Source organism: Macaca mulatta, chromosome 20 (assembly GCF_049350105.2).
Source record: "Macaca mulatta isolate MMU2019108-1 chromosome 20, T2T-MMU8v2.0, whole genome shotgun sequence".
Lineage (NCBI taxonomy): Eukaryota > Metazoa > Chordata > Mammalia > Primates > Cercopithecidae > Macaca > Macaca mulatta.
Window position 1 is genome coordinate 80,948,619 of NC_133425.1, and position 19,826 is coordinate 80,968,444.

The 19,826-nt window shown below is 54.3% G+C and overlaps 2 protein-coding genes and 3 long non-coding RNA genes across 17 annotated transcripts in view; 2 read left to right on the forward strand and 3 right to left on the reverse strand.

The window, feature by feature from the left end:
- The window catches only part of GSE1 (Gse1 coiled-coil protein), a 513,676-nt gene that overhangs the window by 393,020 nt on the left and 100,830 nt on the right, over window positions 1-19,826 (forward strand). The gene's annotated exons all lie outside the window — the stretch shown is intronic.
- LOC144338299 (uncharacterized) overlaps window positions 1-19,826 on the reverse strand; it is a 120,130-nt gene that overhangs the window by 49,797 nt on the left and 50,507 nt on the right. The gene's annotated exons all lie outside the window — the stretch shown is intronic.
- Window positions 5,947-19,826, reverse strand: part of LOC144338293 (uncharacterized) — a 35,468-nt gene continuing 21,588 nt past the window's right edge. Inside the window, exon 3 of the long non-coding RNA XR_013412291.1 lies at window positions 5,947-7,321. This is a non-coding gene — a long non-coding RNA (uncharacterized LOC144338293). The remainder of the gene's footprint in view (window positions 7,322-19,826) is intronic.
- COX4I1 (cytochrome c oxidase subunit 4I1) overlaps window positions 9,819-19,826 on the forward strand; it is a 240,267-nt gene continuing 230,259 nt past the window's right edge. The window contains exon 1 of the mRNA XM_077983355.1: window positions 9,819-9,848. Coding sequence (XP_077839481.1) covers window positions 9,834-9,848 — 15 coding nt within the window. The 5' untranslated portion in view covers window positions 9,819-9,833. The remainder of the gene's footprint in view (window positions 9,849-19,826) is intronic.
- Window positions 13,607-16,856, reverse strand: LOC144338288 (uncharacterized). Its single transcript, XR_013412286.1, has 2 exons — window positions 15,371-16,856; window positions 13,607-15,136 (listed from the first exon to the last, which is right to left on the reverse strand). It is a non-coding gene; the product is annotated as an uncharacterized LOC144338288 (long non-coding RNA).

The window sequence follows — 19,826 nt, forward strand, 5'->3', positions numbered from 1 at the left end:
GGGAAGGCTGTGCTGCGTGTGACCGCTGGTTCTAGGAATGAGCTGATGTTATTTTTCCTCCCTCCCTTCGAGTTGATCTCCCTTGAGCTTTGACACACGGTACCTAATGAAGGTGGGGTGTGTGTGGGTGGGGAGAGTGATGTGGGGCTGTAGGGAGGAGAGGGGAAGTTCCTAGTTTTCCCATCGTGAGGCTTTTATAAAATTCTGCAGAAGACGCTGCCCTGGAGCTTTATTTCTGAATTGTTTTGCTGGGGAAGGGTGCACGTGGCCCGGTGTTCGGTTTCGGGTTTTTTTTTCTCTCTCTGTTCAGAAGATCCTGTCACTTTTGCTGAGGTTTCCACACCGCCCTGGAGTCCCCAGGAGGAGCGTGTGGGGGAGGAAGGGGCCTGGACAAGACCCAGCTCCCTTGGATCTGGCCTTTGCTGCCCTAACCTGGGCAAACGTTTTCACTGAGTTAATAGAGCAGGGCAGAGAGGGTCACCAGAGTCCTACTGACTTTAAAAAAAAAAAAAAAAAGGGCAGGAAAGACTCCTCCTGGAGAAAATCTGCACTTTTACTCTTTTTGAGTTTTGTGGTGTCTGTTTTAGTTCCCAGTAACTGACCAGGTCTATGTTTTTTCCTTGGTATATATGCCGTTTTTATAGGAAGAATATTGAATATTTCCCAGCGTTTCCATTCCATTCTTGATCTCTTTTTTTTTCCCCCTCCACTGCCTGAAATGCAAATCAACAACAAACAGCAAGCTTGGCTTTTCCCTCCCTCCGCACTTCCCTTAGCGGATCCAATCCAAATTAGAACCGGGAATCCCCAACTTAGTAAAATAAAGGTTGTAAGGCGAAGGCGGAATGAGCCTTTGGGAACTCAGAGCCATCTCCCCCATGGGAAGATTCCAGGTAAATGAGGGCTGGGTCTGAGTCGCGCTGACTAGTCACTAGAGCCCTTTAACCCAAAATGTAACAGATCCTTAAAGCAGAGAGCTTGTGCCTCCCCGGCAGCTGTGCCTGCCTTGGAGGCACTCAGGACAAGCTTGTGCCAAGAATGAATCTTCTTAAGTACAGGGCGTCTTCAAAGCACAGGTGTTTGTAATCTACACCCCTCTTCACCTGCCACTGGAGGCTGCTGGTGCATATTTATTCATCAGGTGACCGATTTTCTATTTACACAGGGAGCCTCAGAAAGAGGAGGAGGAAGTGTCAGGCTGGGAAATTCAAAGCCATTAAGGAAGATCAGCCCAGGCTGGAGTAAAGCCCCCAGTGGGTAGGCAGGAGGGATGACTTTTGTCCTGACCCCCAGGGAGATTAAGAGAGGTCAGAAGTGAGGGGAGGGGGGGTCGGGGCACAAGTAAATCTCAGCCGGTGGGTGCAGGCTTTCCCTGCATTATCGTTTTTTTTTTGGTTGCTGTATTTAAAGTCTCCACTGGGGTTTTACACTTTGTTGTCGTAGTGTAATATTCAGGGTGAGGGCTTCCTGGGAAGAACCATGGTCAGGGGGTGGCTTTGCAGGGCTGGGGTTAATGCATTGAGAGTGATAGAAACAGCAGTGGCCTGGTCCTCTTTGTGTTTTGAGATGGAGCCTTGCTCTTTCGCCCAGGCTGGAGTGCAGTGGTGTGATCTTGGCTCACTGCAACCTCTTCCTCCCAGGTTCAAGAGATTCTCCTGCCTCAGCCTCCCGAGTAGCTGGGATTACAGACACCCGCCACCACGCTGAGCTAATTTTTGTATTTTTAGTAGAGATGGGGTTTCGCCATGTTGGCCAGGCTGTCTCCAACTCCTGACCTCAGGTGATCCACCCACCTTGGGCTCCCAACATGCTGGGATTACAGACTTTACATGCGCGGCCCTGGCCTGGTCCTCTTGAGTGCTCTCAGACCCTGTTACAAATGCTTTGTGGGCTCTCCGTAGCTCTCACTTCCTCTCTCTGAGATAGGTGCTGCCATCCACCCACTTATCAGATGAGCAAAGTGAGGCCCAGGGGCTGAGCAATTGCCCAGCTTGGAAGTGGCAGAGCTGGGACATGAAGCTGGCTTCTGTCTGCCACACTGAACTGGGAATGAGGGGGCCGAGGTGCAGCAGCCAGCCTGGCTTGCTTCGGGCCTGTGGTTCTGATGAGAGGCAGACCCTGCCCCACAGAGGCCTGACACTGGGGTGCTCTGAAGCCTCTTGGACTTGGTTTCTATGCCTGATGCCAGATCCCAGATACTGCAGGGAGCAAGGGCCTGGAACCCGCCTGTCCAGCCATTGCCCCGGGGGCAGTTCACAGTCAGGCTGGCATCAGGCACCGGCTCCTCCTGTTTGACAGGTGAGAGAACTGAGGCTGGGCAGTAGGTTTGAAGTCAGGCTCTGCCTCTTCCAAGCTGTGTCCTTGGGCGGGTGACTGATAGTCTCAATTGAGTCTGTTTTCCCATTTGTAAGATGGGATCCATAATTGTATCTCCCTCAGGATCCGTGTAAGGCAAGGGTCAGCAATCCATGGCCCGGCCCATTGTAAGTCAAGTTTGATTGGCACACAGCCACGCCTGTTCCTCTGGCAGCTTTCACATTGTAATGGCCAAGTTGAGTTGTGAGCAGAGACCATCTGGGCTGGCCACGCCTAAAATCTTTAGTTACTATCTGGTCCTGGACAGAGAAAGTTTGCCCACCCTCTTGCAAGAAACAGAATGAGCAGGTCCACTGAAGATGGTGCCCGGGATGAAGTTAGCGCTTGTCGAGCGATAACTGTAATAATAATAATTATTATTTTGTCACGGTCATTATTGTTATTGAGGTAGAATTATTTGCAGCAAGTCACAGAGCTGCTGCTGCTGCTTTTTTTTTTTTTTTTTTTTTTTTTTTTTAATGAGACAGAGTCTCTCTGTTGCCAGGCTGGAGTGCAGTGGCACGGTCTCCACTCACTGCAACCTCTGCCTCCTGGGTTCAAGCGATTGTCCTGCCTCAGCCTCCCAAGTAGCTGGGACTACGGGAGTGCGCCACCATGCCCACCTAATTACTGTATTTTTAGTAGAGATGGGGTTTCACCATGTTGGCCAGGATGGTCTCGATCTCTTGACCTCGTGATCCACCTGCCTTAGCACCCAAAGTGCTGGGATTACAGGCGTGAGCCACTGCGCCTGGCCAAGTCATAGAGCTTCTTAGTGGGGACCTGAACTCTTGTCTTTGGACCAGGCCTCTTGCTGCCATGGTTGTAGCGTCTGCCTCTTGGTGCTTCTTCACTGGCCAGGGGGAAATGGTAGCTGTGAGGGGATGCTGTTTGTAGGGACAGCAAGGTGCAGGAGCGTGTGTGAAAGGAGATGGGGCTGGTGGGTGGGAGGGTACAAGGTGTGGCCTCTACCTTCCTACAAATGGGGCAACTGGGAAATTCAAACAGGGGTCCCTTCTCAAATCTTCCTCTGTATGTACATATGCCTAGATCCCCCCCTTTCCTGAACTCCACCAGGCTGCTAGCCCCATGCTGGCGCAGACTGAGTGTCTCCTTTTTACCAGACTCAGTGCCAGGCCAATAATAACAATCTAAAAATAATAATAATGAGGACTGGGCGAGGTGTCTCACACCTGTAATCCCAGCACTTTGGGAGGCCAAGGTGGGTGGATCACTTGACCCCAGGAGCTGGAGACCAGCCTGGGCAGCATGGTAAGAACCCCTCTCGGCCGGGCGTGGTGGCTCAAGCCTGTAATCCCAGCACTTTGGGAGGCTGAGACGGGCAGATCACAAGGTCACCGCCTAACACGGTGAAACCCCGTCTCTACTAAAAAATACAAAAAAACCTAGCCGGGCAAGGTGGCGAGCGCCTGTAGTCCCAGCTAGTTGGGAGGCTGAGGCAGGAGAATGGTGTAAACCCTGGAGGCAGAGCTTGCAGTGAGCTGAGATCCGGCCACTGCACTCCAGCCTGGGCGACAGAGCGAGACTCCGTCTCAAAAAAGAAGAACCCCTCTCTACACAAAATGCAAAAAAAACTAGTCAGTCGTGGTGGTGCATGCCTGTAGACCCAGCTACCCAGGAGGCTGAGGTGAGAGGATCACCTGGGCACAGGAGGTTGAGGCTGCAGTGAGCTGTGATTCCACCACTGCACTGCAGCCTGGGCGACAGAATGAGACCCTGTCTCAAAAAAAAAAAAAAAAAATTTATTAATGAGGAAGAGGCAGTGGCTGCTTTGTCTACTATTCCCATTCCATGCCAGACACGGTGCTTCCTCAAAACAACTCTGGGAGGTCAGGCTACTCTTTTCCCACTTGACAGCCAGGGAAACTGAGGTACAGACAGGTCGAGGTCACATGTGCAGTAAATGGTGGAGCCAGGCGCTGATCCTGGGCAGTCTGGCTCCAGAGTCCCTGCTTCATAAATATTTGTTGACTGTGTTGAGTGGGAGCTGGCCGCTGGTATTGGCAGCGGCGCCCTCCCAGCCCCTTATCTGGTTCCTGTCGTTTCTGGAGGGAGGACTGACTCCTCAGCCATCAGCTGACCCCACCCCAGCCCCACACTGAACTCTGGGTGACCCTGGCCTTCCCTCAGGATCACTGTCCACTGCCAGAAAGGCTGCCCTCGGCCCTCCAGGGAGGAAACTGAGGCCCAGCGAGAGCTGGGGCTTGGCCCGTAGCCATGAAGCCTGCTGGTGGTTGCTCTAGGACTCAGGGTCCCCCTGGAATACTTCCCTGCCCCTAGTTGCCCCCTGAGGCCAGAGCGAGTCATAAATATCTCATCCCGCCTGTCCTAGGCCCCTCTCTGACCATCCTGGGAGGGGCTTGCAGGAGACTGAGGCTTCTCCAGCCAAGAGCTGGGGTACCCAGAGTGAAGCTCGGCATGTGGAGGCCTCTGGGTTCTGTTTCGCACCCATCTAAACTGCTTCCACAAAGTCAAGGTGTGAGGCAGGGTGCTGGTCTCTGCTCAGGCCCACCTGGGTTGGGGTTGGTGTCTGGAGGTGAGGTCAGGCTGGAACCCAACTCCCAGGGTGCTCGGAGCCAAGGCGGGGACGGGGCACCCACAGGGACTGAGGTTGTGCGTAGCCTCAGGCTTGTCATGGGACGTTAGCAAACCGTAGCTGTGGTTCAGGAACCACCCAAGACCCGCTCTGGGGGCAGGTTAGGCCTAATGGGATCTGACTCAGATAAAAGGAAACATGGCTATTTCAGTTGTGATTGAGAAAGCTGCTTATTTACAGCTCAGAAACTCAGCGGGGACAGGCATTTCGGCTTCCATCTAGCACTTTCCAGGCAGTCACTAATTAATCTTCCGATACCCCTGAGAAATGGGGAGGCCGCCACAGTTCCATCTGTCGGCTGGGAAAGCCGGGGGCCCTTTTGTCCCAGCTGCAGCCCAGCCCTTCTCCGAGGGGCCTGTTCTGGTTCCCACCCCCCTGCCCAATTTGGTTCTCATTAAGGTTTTTTTCTTGCTTAAATGTGTTGTTGTTACTCCATGGGTGGGAATCTGATATAGTCCCACTGGAAACTCTCTTCTTATATCCTTGACTCTGGAGACAGAAGAGGTTTCTTTGTACTCTGGGAGCAAATGGTCATTATATTACCTGGATTCCGGGGCAAGAATGTGTGTCCTTCTACGCAGGGGAAAGTGCAGGGCCGGAGCAGCAGGTGGTCCGAGCCACACAGCTCCTGGACAGAGCTGGCAAGGGGAGGACGTGTCTGGACGTGGCCTCCTGCTTCGAGCCTGGTGCTCCGTGTCGCTTGCCCATCTTCCCGCTGGACATGGACATGTGTGGGGGGAGCGGTCCCACGGGCGTTCCCTCTCACCAACGTCAAGTGTGATGGAGTCACCTGGTCTACCCTGGCATTGTGTAGATGAGAACGCAGCAGTCGGGAGACTTCACAGGGCCTGTTGACTTCCAATTCTCTTCCTTAGACTTTGGAGGAGACTGGGGTGGTAGAGGCAGCCTCTCCATCGACTCGGGTGCGTCCTGTCTTACTCTTTGTGGGAAAATCATGTCTGTGGCCCCTAACGTGGCCTTTCAGGAAGGACGGTGAGATCCCCTCTTAGGGGACCTCCTCAGCCAAGCAGATCCTTTTCCGTGTCTGGGCTTGTCCCCCTTTGGTGGTCTAGCTGCAGGCTCAGCAGAAATTTTGAAGCTATGGGGTGCCTTGTATTCGAAGGGGAGAAGGGAGTTCAGGGGCGAGGGAATAAACATCCATGCGGTATCCTCCTTTTTTTTTTTTTTTTTTAAGAGCTCCATATAGATTTAAAGTCCTTTTGTTAATTTAGGAACATAAAACCGTGTGATGTATAGTTTGGTTTGCTTGTAAAATTACTAAGTGTGGCATATTTAGTGCTGTGAAAGCTTGGGGTAAAAGGGAAAAAAATCAGTGAGAATTTCTTACAAGTCTTTAGGGGAAAATGTATTTTTCCGGCTCTTTCCCACTCATGCCAGGCCCTCCGCAGCTGGGGTTGGGGCTGGTCATTGCCTTCAGCCCCAATTACAGCTTTACTGGAAGCCTGGAGGGGGCACTGGGGCTGGGGGATTGCAGGAGTAGGGCACTCGCGGGGTTTGGGTAAAGCCAGGTCCAGGTCTCATCTCCAGAGCGTGATCCCACCCCGTCCTGGAGCCCAGCCCTGCCGGAAGCCCAGGCCCTGAAGGATCCGGGCAGCTCCATCCTCCGCTCCCTCCCTCAGTGAGACAGGAAGCGCCCTCTGACCAGGCCTGGACCGCTGCCCAGTGGGCATTTGGCTGCTTGCTTAATGGCCTGTGGGGTCAGGAAGTCATGGAACATTGGACTTGGGAGGGACCTCAGAGGTCAGACGGGCTGTCCCTCCCTTCTCTGGATTTGGGGGTCTCATGGTCACCTCAGGCTGGGCACAGGCAGATTGTGCCCCTGGATTGGACTGGGCTGTGCCACTGTGGCGAGCTAGGATGTTGTTGCTTTTCACATAGAACACGTGCCTGTGACCTAGTCCTGTCCTCTGAGGACACAGACCAAGCCTCCCCTTCCTGAGCACCTCCCATCAGGCCCCCCATGAGCTGGGCAGGGCCCGCACCAGTGGGTGCCGGACACTGCACTGCGTCTGTCCACTGGGCAGGAGCAGCAAAGGAGGTCTGTGTTTTATCTGTAAGTCACTTTGGGAACAGACAGAGAGCTGAGCAAAGATGGATTGCTCTGGAAACTCCTAGAAGCATCCTGGCAGAGGGAATCCAGGAAGGCTTCCTGGAGGAGGTGGCACTAAAAGCAGGCTTTGGAAGTATGGAGCTCCAAGGTGAGTGAGGCTGGGAGGAAGGAGGCAAACACAGTGGGGAGAGATGAACAGAAATAGGGAAACTGTTCTTACAAGACTCAACACGTTAGGTTCATGTCGGGTGTGCCGGGAGCTGGGTATGGGGCCATCTCTGCCCACGTGGTGGTGGTGGTGGTGTGTGGGGGGCATGGATTGAGTAATCAGGGTGACAAGTACCGGTGCTGAGAGGTATGTGTAGAATTTTCTGGGTGTGCAGAGGAAAACAGTTTGGTTTGAGATGGGGGTGAAGGCTGTATCCAAGAAGGCCACAGAGCGGAGGTGACATTTGAGCTGTCCTTTCTACTCTGGGGAAACCCACATTCCTCACCAGTGGGGACTTGGCAGGGAAGGCTACCACTCCTGCCCCACTGCTCAGCAGCACCCTCTAGGGGTGGGGCTCTGAAGCCTGTACATCCTTCAGAGGCACCATGGGGTCCTGAGTGTGTCTGGCAGCAGGGCTCTGTCCAGAAACTGAGAAATAGTAGGAGTGTGTGCAGGCAGACGGAGCCTGTGCGGAAGGGGTAGCTGTGCCTGTCAAGTCCGTTGCCTGCTCCTCCCAGGCCCTGCAGGCCGGAGAGATAGATGCATGAGGCCCAGTCCTTGTCCTCAGAGAGCCAGGGGTGTGGGAGTATGGCGGACGGGGCCCTTCACAGCTTCTGGTGGGAAGCAGAGCCCAGAGTTCAGGGGTGGGGAGAGGGTGGCCAGGGGGTGGTAGAGTGTGGGAATGAAGCCAGGGAGTGGGTCGGAGCCACATCTTGGAGGGTCTTGAATGTCATCAAGCCAGTGACACATGAACTCAATTCTGTTGTCAGTGAGTGGGAACCTGGGTTCTTAAAAGCAACCAACTTGGCCGGGCGCGGTGGCTTATGCTTGTTATCCCAGCACTTTGGGAGGCTGAGGTAGGCAGATCATGAGGTCAGGAGTTCGAGACCAGCCTGACCAACATGATGAAACCCCGTCTCTACTAAAAATACAAAAAAATTAGCCGGGCATGATGGCGTGTGCCTGTAATCCCAGCTACTCAGGAGGAGCAGAGGTTGCAGTGAGCCGAGATGGCACCACTGCACTCCAGCCTGGGTGACACAGTGAGTGAGACTCCGTCTCAAAAAAATAAATAAATAAATAACCAACTCCCCGTGCTTGTTTAACACCTGTAGAGCGCAAGCCAGGCACAGGGAGATGCCACCGAGAAGCCCCAAGAGTGGCATGCCCGTGCAGTGCCCACACCGGCAAGGGGCCCATGGCGAAGGGTCCCTGGAGGGAAGCTCTGGGGAGAAGGGGAATGGCGAGAGAGCCGGGGCAGGGAGCGCCAAGGCTGTTTCCTGTGGAGTGTGTGTGTTCATGAGCCCTCCTGGGGACTCCAGTGCTCACTGGAGCGAGAGAACAGGCCTGACCCCTCCACCTGACCCTGGAGACCAGCAGGAGATTTGAGAGCAGGCTGTGGGGTGAGCAGTGCTTGAACCAGGCCAAAGCCTGAGAGAAGGTGTGAGAAGCAGCAGGAGGGACCCTGGGTCTCGGCCATGCTCCGGGAGGAGCTGGGTCCCGACGGCGAGGGTTCCCCGGGTGTCCTTGCCAGTCTTCTGGCGGGCCCTGCGGGTTCAAGGGCAGCAGGCTTTTCTGAGGCTGCAGCGCTACCTAAGTGCTGGGTTCCATCCTGCCTCTGCTCCTTACTGGCTGTGTGACTCTGGGCAGGTTCCTTACCCTCTCTGGATCTCTGTTTTCTCATCTGCTAAATGGGGCCAGTAGCAGAGCCTGCCTCCTGGGGCTGCTGAGAGCGTTCGATGAGTTAACTGGCAGAAGGGAGGGACTAAGCGCTGTAGGACCCTGAGCTGCAATTACCGTTTGGGTTGATAGCTCCCAGCTGTCATGCTCCCAGCTCCATGCCGTCCATGTCTTGGATTTGAGAGTGACCTGGAAGAGGAGGACCCTACCTGGGAGACCTGGCCAAGTCACTCCTGGGGGAGGCAGTGGGCTGGGCAGGGAGGGCCTTTGAGAAGCCCAGACTCCCGAAATGGCTGTCCGCCAGCCTGGGCCATGCACAGCACCATGGTCACAAGGCAGCAAGTTCTGAATAAGTAAAGAAGAAACGGAATCGGCCTGGTGAGGTCGTCCTGGCCCTCTCTCCACCGTGTCCCATGTAAGAAAAGCCGAATTGGGTGAATCCTGGGCCCCAGGAGTCAGTGGATGGAGGGCACTATTGGCCAGCCCAGCTTCAGTGGAGAATTTCATTGTAATAGATTTCTTCTTCTACCTCCCCAACCCCAGAAGACTTCAGTGTCACCCTTAGCGAGTGACAGGCCCACAGCCAGTGCCCCGAGGCCGACAGCACCTTGTCTCAGACTCTGGGGCCTTTGAACTGGCCCCAACCCTCCCCACCTCTGTCATTCTTGTCCTGTAATTCATTTAGGATTAGCTTTCAGACCTCCTTGCCGGTCCTAACTTCTGTCGTCTTGGTAACTGTGTCAACCGTTTGCTGGTTTCCCGTGGTTATCTGACAAGAGAAAGGGGGGCCGGCAGGGAACATAAAAGAAGGGAGAAGGAGAGAATGGTGGGGACTTAATTGAACTCGCTGCGGAGGGGCCGCAGCGGAAGGGCCGGCGAGGTGAGGCAGGGCCAGCCACTGCATGGGCGGTGGGGGGTGGTCACGTAGGGCCTCTCACCCACTCCAAGAACCTGTGTCACTGTCGGAAGTGTCACTGCCTTTATCTTAGATCTTAAGGGCCCAGGGACAAGGTGTTACTCCCGCCGCCCAATTTCCCTCCTGGAAAGTTTCACTCACAGGCAGATTTCAACCCATCTTTATGACAGCACTCACCGCGGGGTGCCGGCCTGTGGGTGGTCAGGTCAGACCAACCGTTGCCGTTGCAGGGTGGGGGCAGGGGTGGGAGGGCTAGTGGGTGGGTCTGCAGGGGACCCGGACAAGGAAGACTTCATGAGCAAGTGTGTGGTCATAAAACATCGTTTTATTCTCCCAGCTGCTGTGGGTTGGAAATTCAGAAAGGGTGTGGTGGGGTTGAACCTGGCTCTGCCCAGCTACACCTGGGACCTCAGCTAGGAAGACTGGGAGGCCAGGTGATTTGCTGTGCAGAGTCCCAAGTCGTCTAAAGGCACCTCTCACTCAGGCCTGGCAGTTGGTGCTGGCTGTTGGCCATACTGCAGCCGGGGCTCTCATGTTGAGATGCCTCCTCGTGGCCCCTCAGTGTGGCATGAGCTTCCTCACAACATGGTGACCTCAGAGCTCCAAAGGCAGGGTCCCAGCTCACAACGGGGATGTTGCACAGCCTTTTAGGGCCTAGGCTCAGAAGGAAGGCTGTGCCACACCACATTCTATTAGTTGCAAGTGAGGGACAAGCCCGCCTAGATTCAGCTGGAGGGGAGTTAGGCTTCATCTCTTTTTGTTTGTTTGTTTGAGACAGGGTCTCGCTCTGTTATTTGGACTGGAGTGCAGTGGTGCGATCGCAGCTCACTGCGGCCTCTACCTCGTGGGCTCGAGTGATCCTCCTGCCTCAGCCTCCCAAGTAGCTGGGATCACACGTATGCACCACCACACCTGGCTGATTTTTAAATTTTTTGTAGAGACAGAGTCTTCTTATGTTGCCCCGGCTGATCTTGAATTACTGGGCTTGAGTAATCCTCCTGCCCCAGCCTCCCAATAGTGGTAGGATTACAGACATGAGCCACTGTGCCTGGCCTAGCCTCCCCCCCTTAATGGGGGAATGGTACCCTTCTAGAAGGGCATGAGGTTTCAGAGACGTGATTGATGTTGCCTCTTGGAAAATGTCATCAGCTACACATGCTCCACCTACCCACGGCCTCTATGAAGTCTGTGTTTCCAGATAGTGGTAGCCTTACCTTGAGGAAGGAAAGAGATTGCATTTCTTCCAGGGTCTGCTTCTGAAGTTTCCTGAAGACCTGTGACGTGGAGCTTTGTGGGCAGAGGCCTTGGTGCCCTGGTGGGGAGGCTGGTAGGCCTCCAGTGTGGGCCTCTGCAGTCATGGCAGCCCCCAATTTCAGGTTCACTGGTCCTCTGAACATAACAGTGAGGGTTGTCTCTGAAAATAAAGGTGTTGTTTCTTGTCAACAGAGGCAAGATGAGCCCCTCACTGGATCAGTGGGAAGATGGGAGTGCCTTTTGGGGAGCTACTAATGAGCTATGTCTGATTTTTATGAAACTCCATGGTAAATTATTAATTTGGGCCAGAAATGAAAGTGTGGAACTGGATAGGCTCATGAATATTCATCGTTGACTTCAACACAGGGTTGATCAGTGGCTAGAGCAGGCAGCCAGCCTCGTGACCCAGATACAGGCTTATTACCCGGGGTGGAGGCTCTTGGGAAACCCTTCCCCGTTCACTCCCTTAGTTCCTTAGTCCAGAGGTGGGGCTGGTAACTCATGGCTCATTAGCAAAGTTGAAGCTAGACCAGGGCTGGGCTGGGGCCAGCTCAAGACGGGAGCAGAAGTCAGAGAGTTCTTGACCCCCTGGATCACCTTGGGTTCGTAGCGGTCTGTTCCCACTGTGGAGCTGCTGATGAGGGTGATGTCTGTGCAGAAGGAGCCGGAAGTTCCCGCTTCTCTGCCTCTGCTCCCCTCTTAGAGCCTCCTAGGAGAGGATGGGGACCCCTGGAAATGAGGGTTCCTTTAACAGATAATCTTTGGTTCTGGAGTGTGATCACGGTTAGTGTCATTAAGGTCACTTTCTGGGTGGCGTGCAACAGAGCCTCCTCCCAAATTCGAGCCTACTTGAAATAGTAAGTTCGCATTTTTTCCAGGATGGTTCTGCTGGGATCCTTTCCTCCTCGACAGGGCCAACGCTGCCTAACGCTCTAGCCTGAGCTTCTCTACCTGTTCTCCACACCTCTGTCCAGGCTGTTCTGCTGTGTAGGGCGCCGAGCCCAGGGTTCTGGGAACGGTCAGTGCTCACTCCTGTTAGGAGTGGCTGCTCCCTGCTCTGTAGATAGGAAACAACCATGACCTACCATTGTAGCTCTTGATTTAGTAGCTGAGCCCCTGGGCCCAGGGGCCAATTGGTTAGATGTGAATTCTTGCTCTGCCTTGACTCCTTGTGTGTGAGACCGTGGACAAGTGACTGAAACTCTCTGGGCCTCAGTTTACTCGGGTGGTAAATGTGGAGGATCATTTTCCTGAGGCTGCTGCGAGAATTAAAAGGGTTTGTACATTTCAAGAGCTTAGTGTGGTATCCAGGCTGTCAGGAAGGGCGGACTTACTCTTGGTATTATCGTCTGTGTGATCGTCATCATCACCGTATTTCCTGCTGGGATAGAAGCTCCAGCGCAGGAACTCTTGGGCCTCCCCAGCTCAGTGCACACAGGGGTACGCGCGGATGACTGCAGTCTCGTGTTACATGTGTTTTCCCTGCTTCTCAGGAACTGAAGAGTTTACGCTGCAGCCGTGGCGTGCCTTGGGGAAAGCCTCTGCGCTGCATCAGGCCTGTGTGGGCTTTGCCGGTCTCTCCGGGGGACCTTGCACCTGCCTTCGGCCTGGACAGACGCGTTTGTAATACAAGCCCTGGAGACCGCCCACCTCTGTGGAGATGAGGCCACTTCCTGCCTGAGCCCTAGGGGGTGGAGGTGGGGGTTTCAATCCCCGCCTTTCTCGGAGGAGGACAGAGAAAAGTGAGGTTTCTGGTGGCTTCCGGGGTTAGAGCCAAGATACGAACTGCGGTCCTGAGTTCCCAGGCTGAACTGACCACTTCTTGCAGTGAGCTTTTGGGAGAAGCAGCCCTCGGGCTGGCTGAGTGGCCAGATGGAATGAAAGGTTGCCTGCCAGAGTCCTGGGCACACAGGCTGGTTCTGAGGGCCCCTTCCAAGGCGGCGGAGTTCTGGATGGGCCTGGCACTTGGTCAGTGTCCATGTTCGAGGATCTTGGCGTTGGGGGAAGTCTTCAGAGCCTCCCAGCATGTGAGAGGCTGCCAGGTCTGCGCTTAGGAGACGGAGTGCAGTGGGGAGAGGAAAGACCTGGTCCTTGACCCGCCTCTGTCAGAGATTCTCTGGGGCTTTGGGGGTTCCCACAAGTGGCCTGCTGGCAGGCACTTCGAGAACTGACACCTGCTGTGTGACAGAGTCGTGACACTTGATCCCAGCCTGCAGAGAGAGTCATGAAAAGCATGTGCGGTTTTATTTGGCTATTGAAACCCATAACTCCACCTGCCTGGCTTTTCATCTGATTTTGATGCCTTTGACTCAGGGCCCTGTCACCTCCCAGGTGCTAGGGCTCTCGGAGAGAGGTGGCCAGCGGGTCAGACCGGTGGGGTGAGCCACGTGGGAGGAATAGGAACGCAAATAGCCCGCAACCAACTTTGTTCTCCTTGCCCTGGTTTGGAAAGAGACGTTGGCTTCTCACAAGTGCAACTGCCAGGGCGGTTCCTGAGCACCTGTTGGTGCCAGGCCCTGGAGGGGCTGAGGGGGAGGATGGAAAGTCTGTCACAGGTTTCTCTTCAAGGCCCTGCCGGACACCGGAGGAGGCAGGAGTTCAGCCGCAAGCCACTGACTCCAAGTTTCTGGGGGTTGGAAGGATACAGATAAGTCCAGGCGCTTGGAGGATGGAAAGTTTCCTTTTGGCTGGAGTGATCTGGGAGGACTTCCTGCAGGAGGTTGTGCTTGAAGCAGATTCTGAAGCGTTGGTTGCTTTTGAAAAGGGAAGGGGGGGGGAGGTGTGAAGAGGAGAGTGGTTTTTATCTCAGCGTGCCACAAACTGTACTGTGTACTCCAGTGACCCGGATCTTGCTAAAGGGGAGGTTCGGATTCCGCGGGTCCGGGAGGGGCCCTAGGCTCTGCCTTTCTAACAAGACACAGGGGAACTTCCCTCCCTTGAGCCCTGGAGTCATGTGCACCCTTCCAAGGCCTGGGCGGCGTCAGTGCTGCTGGCCCAGAGGCCTCACATTGGGTAGTCAGGGCACTGGACTTGCACCACCTAATGTGGTGGCCACTAGCACAGATCCATGGCTATCAGACCTGAAAACTAAACTGATCAAAATTAAAGAAAATGAAAACTTCAGTGCCCCAGTCACAGCAGCTCTGCCTTGAGCCCCCAACAGCCACGTGCAGCTGGAGGCTGCTCAGTTGGACGGTGCAGATAGAGAGCATTTCCGTCGTTCCAGAAAGTTCCACTGGACCTTGCCAATCCTCAGCCCAGAAGCTGGAAGGCTGGGCCTGCAGTCCTCGGAGTGATACTGGCATGGGCCTGGGAGTGTCCCCGGGTCTTCTTGGGGAGGCTCTTGAGATCGAGAGCCCAGCGGGGAGGTCTTTGTTTTGTTTGGGGCCACAGGGACCTGGAGGAGGGACCTGACCGACTGACCTTTTGCCATTAAACACAGGAAGGACTGAGGAGGAGAAACAGGTCAGAGGCTGCAAGAGGCCCCAGCAAGGGAGGCAGAGGCGTGGGAGCTGAGGCCATGGTGGAGCTCAGGCTGCAGAGGGTCCCTGTGGGTGGCCAGACCCAGGGAGGAGCTGGCAGCAAGGGACATGTTTGGAATCTGAGAGACGGTGGTTGTCCATGAAATGGGGAAGTGAGTTGGGCGTGGGGGCAGAAACCGCCAAGTGGCAGTTTCATGAAGGAAGGAGTGGTTTCCATTGTCAAGTGGCATTGAATGTGGGGACCAGGTGGACCCTAGAGGACATCAGTCTTAGTGTCTAGTGATGCACACATACAACACATAGCACACACACACGACACACACACACCGCCACACACCACATACACCCCACATACCACACACACACCACACACATGCACAACATACCACACACACACCACATACCACACACAACACATCACACACATGCACAATATATCACATACCGCACACAACACACCACACACATGTACAATATATCACATACCATACACACCCCCACACACAGCACATACCACACACATCACACACACACCCCCCACATACCACACACACTACACACACATAACCACACACCACATACATCACACACACCCCCACATACCATACACAACATACACCACACACACACACCACACATCACACACACAACCACACCCCCACACACCACATACCACACACACACAACACACACTACACACACGCACAACACATACCACATACCACACAAACCCCCCACACACCACATACCACACACATCACACACACACACCCCACATACCACACACACTACACACACATAACCACACACCACACACATCACACACACCCCCACATACCATACACAACATACACCACACACACACACCACACATCACACACACAACCACACCCCCACACACCACATACCCCACACACACACCACACACAACACACACTACACACACGTACAACACATACCACATACCACACAAACCCCCCACACACCACATACCACACACAACACATACCACACACACCCCACATACCACACACACAACACACACACAACACAACACACCACATACCACACACACAAACATACCACATACCCCCACACACACCACACACCACACACACCACATACCCCTCCACACACAACACACAACCACACACACACACCACACACACACAGCACATACCATACCCACACCACATACCACACAACACACACACACAACCACACACACTACATGCCACACACAACCACATACCACACACACACACGTGCACACAACACACAATACACACCCCCGACACACACACACCCCCCCCAGGCCGTGTGTGAGCACAAGGTGCCTTGCCTTCTTTTCCAGAGCAGGGGAAATGATGTGCCTGGAATGGGCTGCTCAGAACCCAGCAGGGCCTGCTCCAGAACCCAGTTCTCCTCCCTCAGTTTCCAAGGGCTTCCCCAACCCTAGGGGCCCCTGCTGCTCCAGGACCTCATCTGGGAAAGGGGGGCCAAGGGGTCGTCATGGGCTTTCTGGAAGAGGTGTGGGGCCTTGTCTGTGACCTAAAGGGAGGCCTACTTCGGAGAACTTGTGACAGTCAAGTCAGGGCATTGCAAGGGAGGAATCACATGCAGAGGGCCGGCAGCCCGGGAGACGTGGGACTGGACAGAGGAGGTTTTGGTTAGGAGAGAATGCTGCTGCTGGGGGTGGGGGACTCTGCTCATGGGGGCATCTGAAATCCCAGTAGAACTTGCTTCATTCAGCTCTCACTACCCCTGTCAGGCAGGTGGTGCCATCATCAGCCCTCGGGGAAACTGAGGCATACAGCTTCACACAGCTAGTAAAGGGGGAGCCAGGGTTTGAACCCTGACATTCTGATTCCAGAGACAGTGCCGACCCCTTTGTTGTTCAGCCTCCCAGTTGCCCCCAATCCCAGGATCAGGACACAAAGCCGCTGAATGGGATGGAGAGGCAGGAGCCCCACCCCAGCGCCAGGTCCTGCCTGCACGTGGCATCGTCCCCAGCCACAACTCCTTGTACTGTCCTTGCACCTTCAGCGGACTCAGTTGTTTTTGTTCTCATTATTGAGATGTAATTCACTACAATGAGAGTCACCCTTGAAAGTGTACAATTCAGCCTGGCATGGTGGTGCACGCCTGGCATCCCAGCACTTTGGGAGGCTAGGTGGGTGGGTGGCTTGAGCCCAGGAGTTCGAGATCAGCATGGGCAACATAGCGAGACCCCCATCGCTACAAAAAAAAAAAAAAAAATTACAAAAGTTAGCCAGGCATGGTGTCATGTGCTTGTGGTCCCAGCTACTCAGGAGGCTGAGGTGGGAGGATCACCTGAACGTGGGGAGGTGGAGGCTGCAGTGATCCACGATGATGTCACAGCACTCTAGCCTAGGCAACAGATTAAGACCCTGTCTTGGAAAAAAAAAAAGTGTACAATTTAGTGGTTTTTAATCCAAAGTTGTGCAACCCTCATCACTATCTAGTTCCAGAACATTTTTTTAACTTCCAGAAGAACCTCACACCCATTGGCGGTCACTCTCCAGTCTCCCTCCCCCGGGCACTGGCAACCACGGGTCTGCTGTCTGTCTCTACAGAGTCCCTGTTAGGGACATTTCATGTGGATGAACTCGCAATATATGACCTTTTGTGTCTGGCTTTTTTCAATTAGCATCGTGTTTTCAAGGCTTATCCATATATGTTGTTAACATATATCGGTACTTCATTCCTTTTTTGTTTATTTCTTGTTTGTGAGACTCCATCTCACTCTGTTGCCCAGACTACAGTGGTGCGATACCTGCTTACTGCAACCTCCGCCTCCTGGGTTCAGGAGATTTTCCTGTCTCAGCCTCCCGAGTAGCTGGGATTACGGGTGCACACCACCACACCCGGCTAATTTTTGTATTTTTAGTAGAGACGGGGTTTTGCCATATTGGCCAGGCTGGTCTTAAACTCCTGACCTCAGGTGATCCACCCACCTTGGCCTCAAAGTGCTGGGATTACAGGCGTGAGCCGCCACACCCGGCCCATTACTTTCTTTTTTTAAGAGATGAGGTCTTGCCATGTTGTCCAGGCTGGCCTCAAAGTCCTGGGCTCAAGCCATGTTTGCTTTCTGAGTAGCAGGGACTACAGGTGTGCTGCACTGTGCTGGGCTAATACTTCATTCCTTTTTATAGCCAAGTCGTCTGTCCTGGCCTGGATAGACCACGTTCTGTTTCTCTGTGCATCTGTTGATGACGTTCAGCTTGTTTCTAGTTTTTGGTTATTACAAATAATGCTATTGTGAACATTGGCGTGCACGTTTTTGTGTGGCTGTATGTTTTCATTTCTCTTGGGCATGTATCCGTAGCAGAACTGCTGCACCATCTGGTAAGTCTGTTTAACCTTTTGAGGAACTGCCAGACACTCTTCCTGAGCCTCAGTTTTCCCAGCTGTGAAGTGGAGCTGTGTCCTGGGGATCTGCTGGTTTTCTGTGTCAAGTAATATTTTATTTGGAAACTCGAAGGAGCTGAATGATGTCTTTCGTTGCTGCTATTAATAGCAACACCTGGCCATCACAGTAGGCACATCTAGAGTGGGAGCCAGCAGGTGCGCTGGCTTGTACCAATCTGGGCCGGGGAAGCATTTCTTCTCCTCCAGCCACCAGTTGCCTCAGATTAGAGTTATTGTGAGTGAGTGTCCTTCATGTGTTTCTGGGGAACTTCCTGGGAACTCAAGAAAATGTTCTCCAAAGCTGAATTCCATAGAAAGAGACCAAAGCTGGGAAGGGCAGGTGACAGCTGCCACCCTCCTTGGGTGGGAATTTCAGGAGAACTCGGGCAAACGTGGTGCCGTCTCTTTGGCCAGAGAAGAAGCGGGACATCCCATGAGCTCAGCCCCCGCAGGGACTGGCTTGGGAGAGGCCCGCTCCCCACACATGGCGGGCGGGGGCGCCAGGCCTCCCGTCTGGTCCTGACAGGCAGCCCCCGGAGCCTGAGTTTTTCTTGGAGGGCGTCCAACTGGTGCAGAGCTGGCTTGGCCCAGCACTCTTGTGGGAGAGAAAGGAAGCCATTGAGGGCTGGCGGTGGAAGTTGTAAACTGGATAAATGACCCTCCATAGCAGGCCCCCAGAATGCTTTTTCTCCACTCCGCAGTGAGAAGCCAGCCTGGGAAAATCCCAGTGTTCATTATTCGTCTGCTGCCCAGAGAGGACAAGTGACCTGCCTGGGGTCACACAGCCAGTTAGAGGCCAAACTAGGAGGGCTCTTCCTGACACCCGGCTGGGCCCTTCGGGAGTTCTGCAGTCCGCCTGCCTGCTACCCCATTAAAACCCGAGGTTTACTCCCTGCGCGTCAGCGGTAGCTGAACTCTGCGAAGTTGTCCCTTCCGCCTCCGACGAGGCCCCAGGGTCAGAAAGCTACAGGGAGTGACCTCATAGAAGATACCCAAAGCCAGGTCCTTCCTTTCTGGGCCTCTCCGCCCAACCTTCAGAGGACACCTGGGCGGTGATGCCAAGAGCCCAAGAAGGCACTGGTGTGGAATGCGTCAGACTTTTTTTTCCCCCGGAAAGCGCCGTGACAGCCTGTCCGCTGGTGGCTCTGCTGAGATTTGGCTGGTCTCCTCCTGTGCTTCAGGCCCCCCCCGGGCGTCCTCCTCACCCAGCTACAGCCAGGGTGGGAGGCAGCAGGCATCGATCACGGACCCCTGGGGGCTCCTTGCTGGAGCCTGCCCTGGTTATATTGGGATCTGCGCTCCAGGCAGGTAGGGGATTTAACCCCGAGCGCCCCCTCTTTAGATTCAACCAGCTTGTCTTCGCACCCTCCCGACAAGGCCGGGCAGCCCCCCTGCCCTGCCAGCGGCTTGCTTCAAAGGTTAATCCCCTCGCTGGGGAGCGGGCTCCCCATGCCCCCTCTCCCCCGCCCCGGCTTTTTATGCTCCAGTTAATTAAATGTGGCTGCCTATTGTCAGAAGACAAAGTTGGATATTTATCACACCTTGGCGCTACAGAATGTCAAAGGCACGCACAGTTTGAAGAAATACTGGCAGGGAATGAGGCCGAGCATATGTCCGCAGGGCCGGGGCAGGCAGGTTGCAGCCACCTCTGCGACCTGCGGTGCTCCCAGCTTTGGCTGTGGCGAGCAGCTTCCAAACGAGGCACTCAAGGATTTGTGTTTACCCGGGGAGTTCTGGCGGAATTGCCGGGAGATCTGCTCTCTGGAATAAACATCCTGGTTCCGGAGATTATTTCATTGGAAGGAATTAAG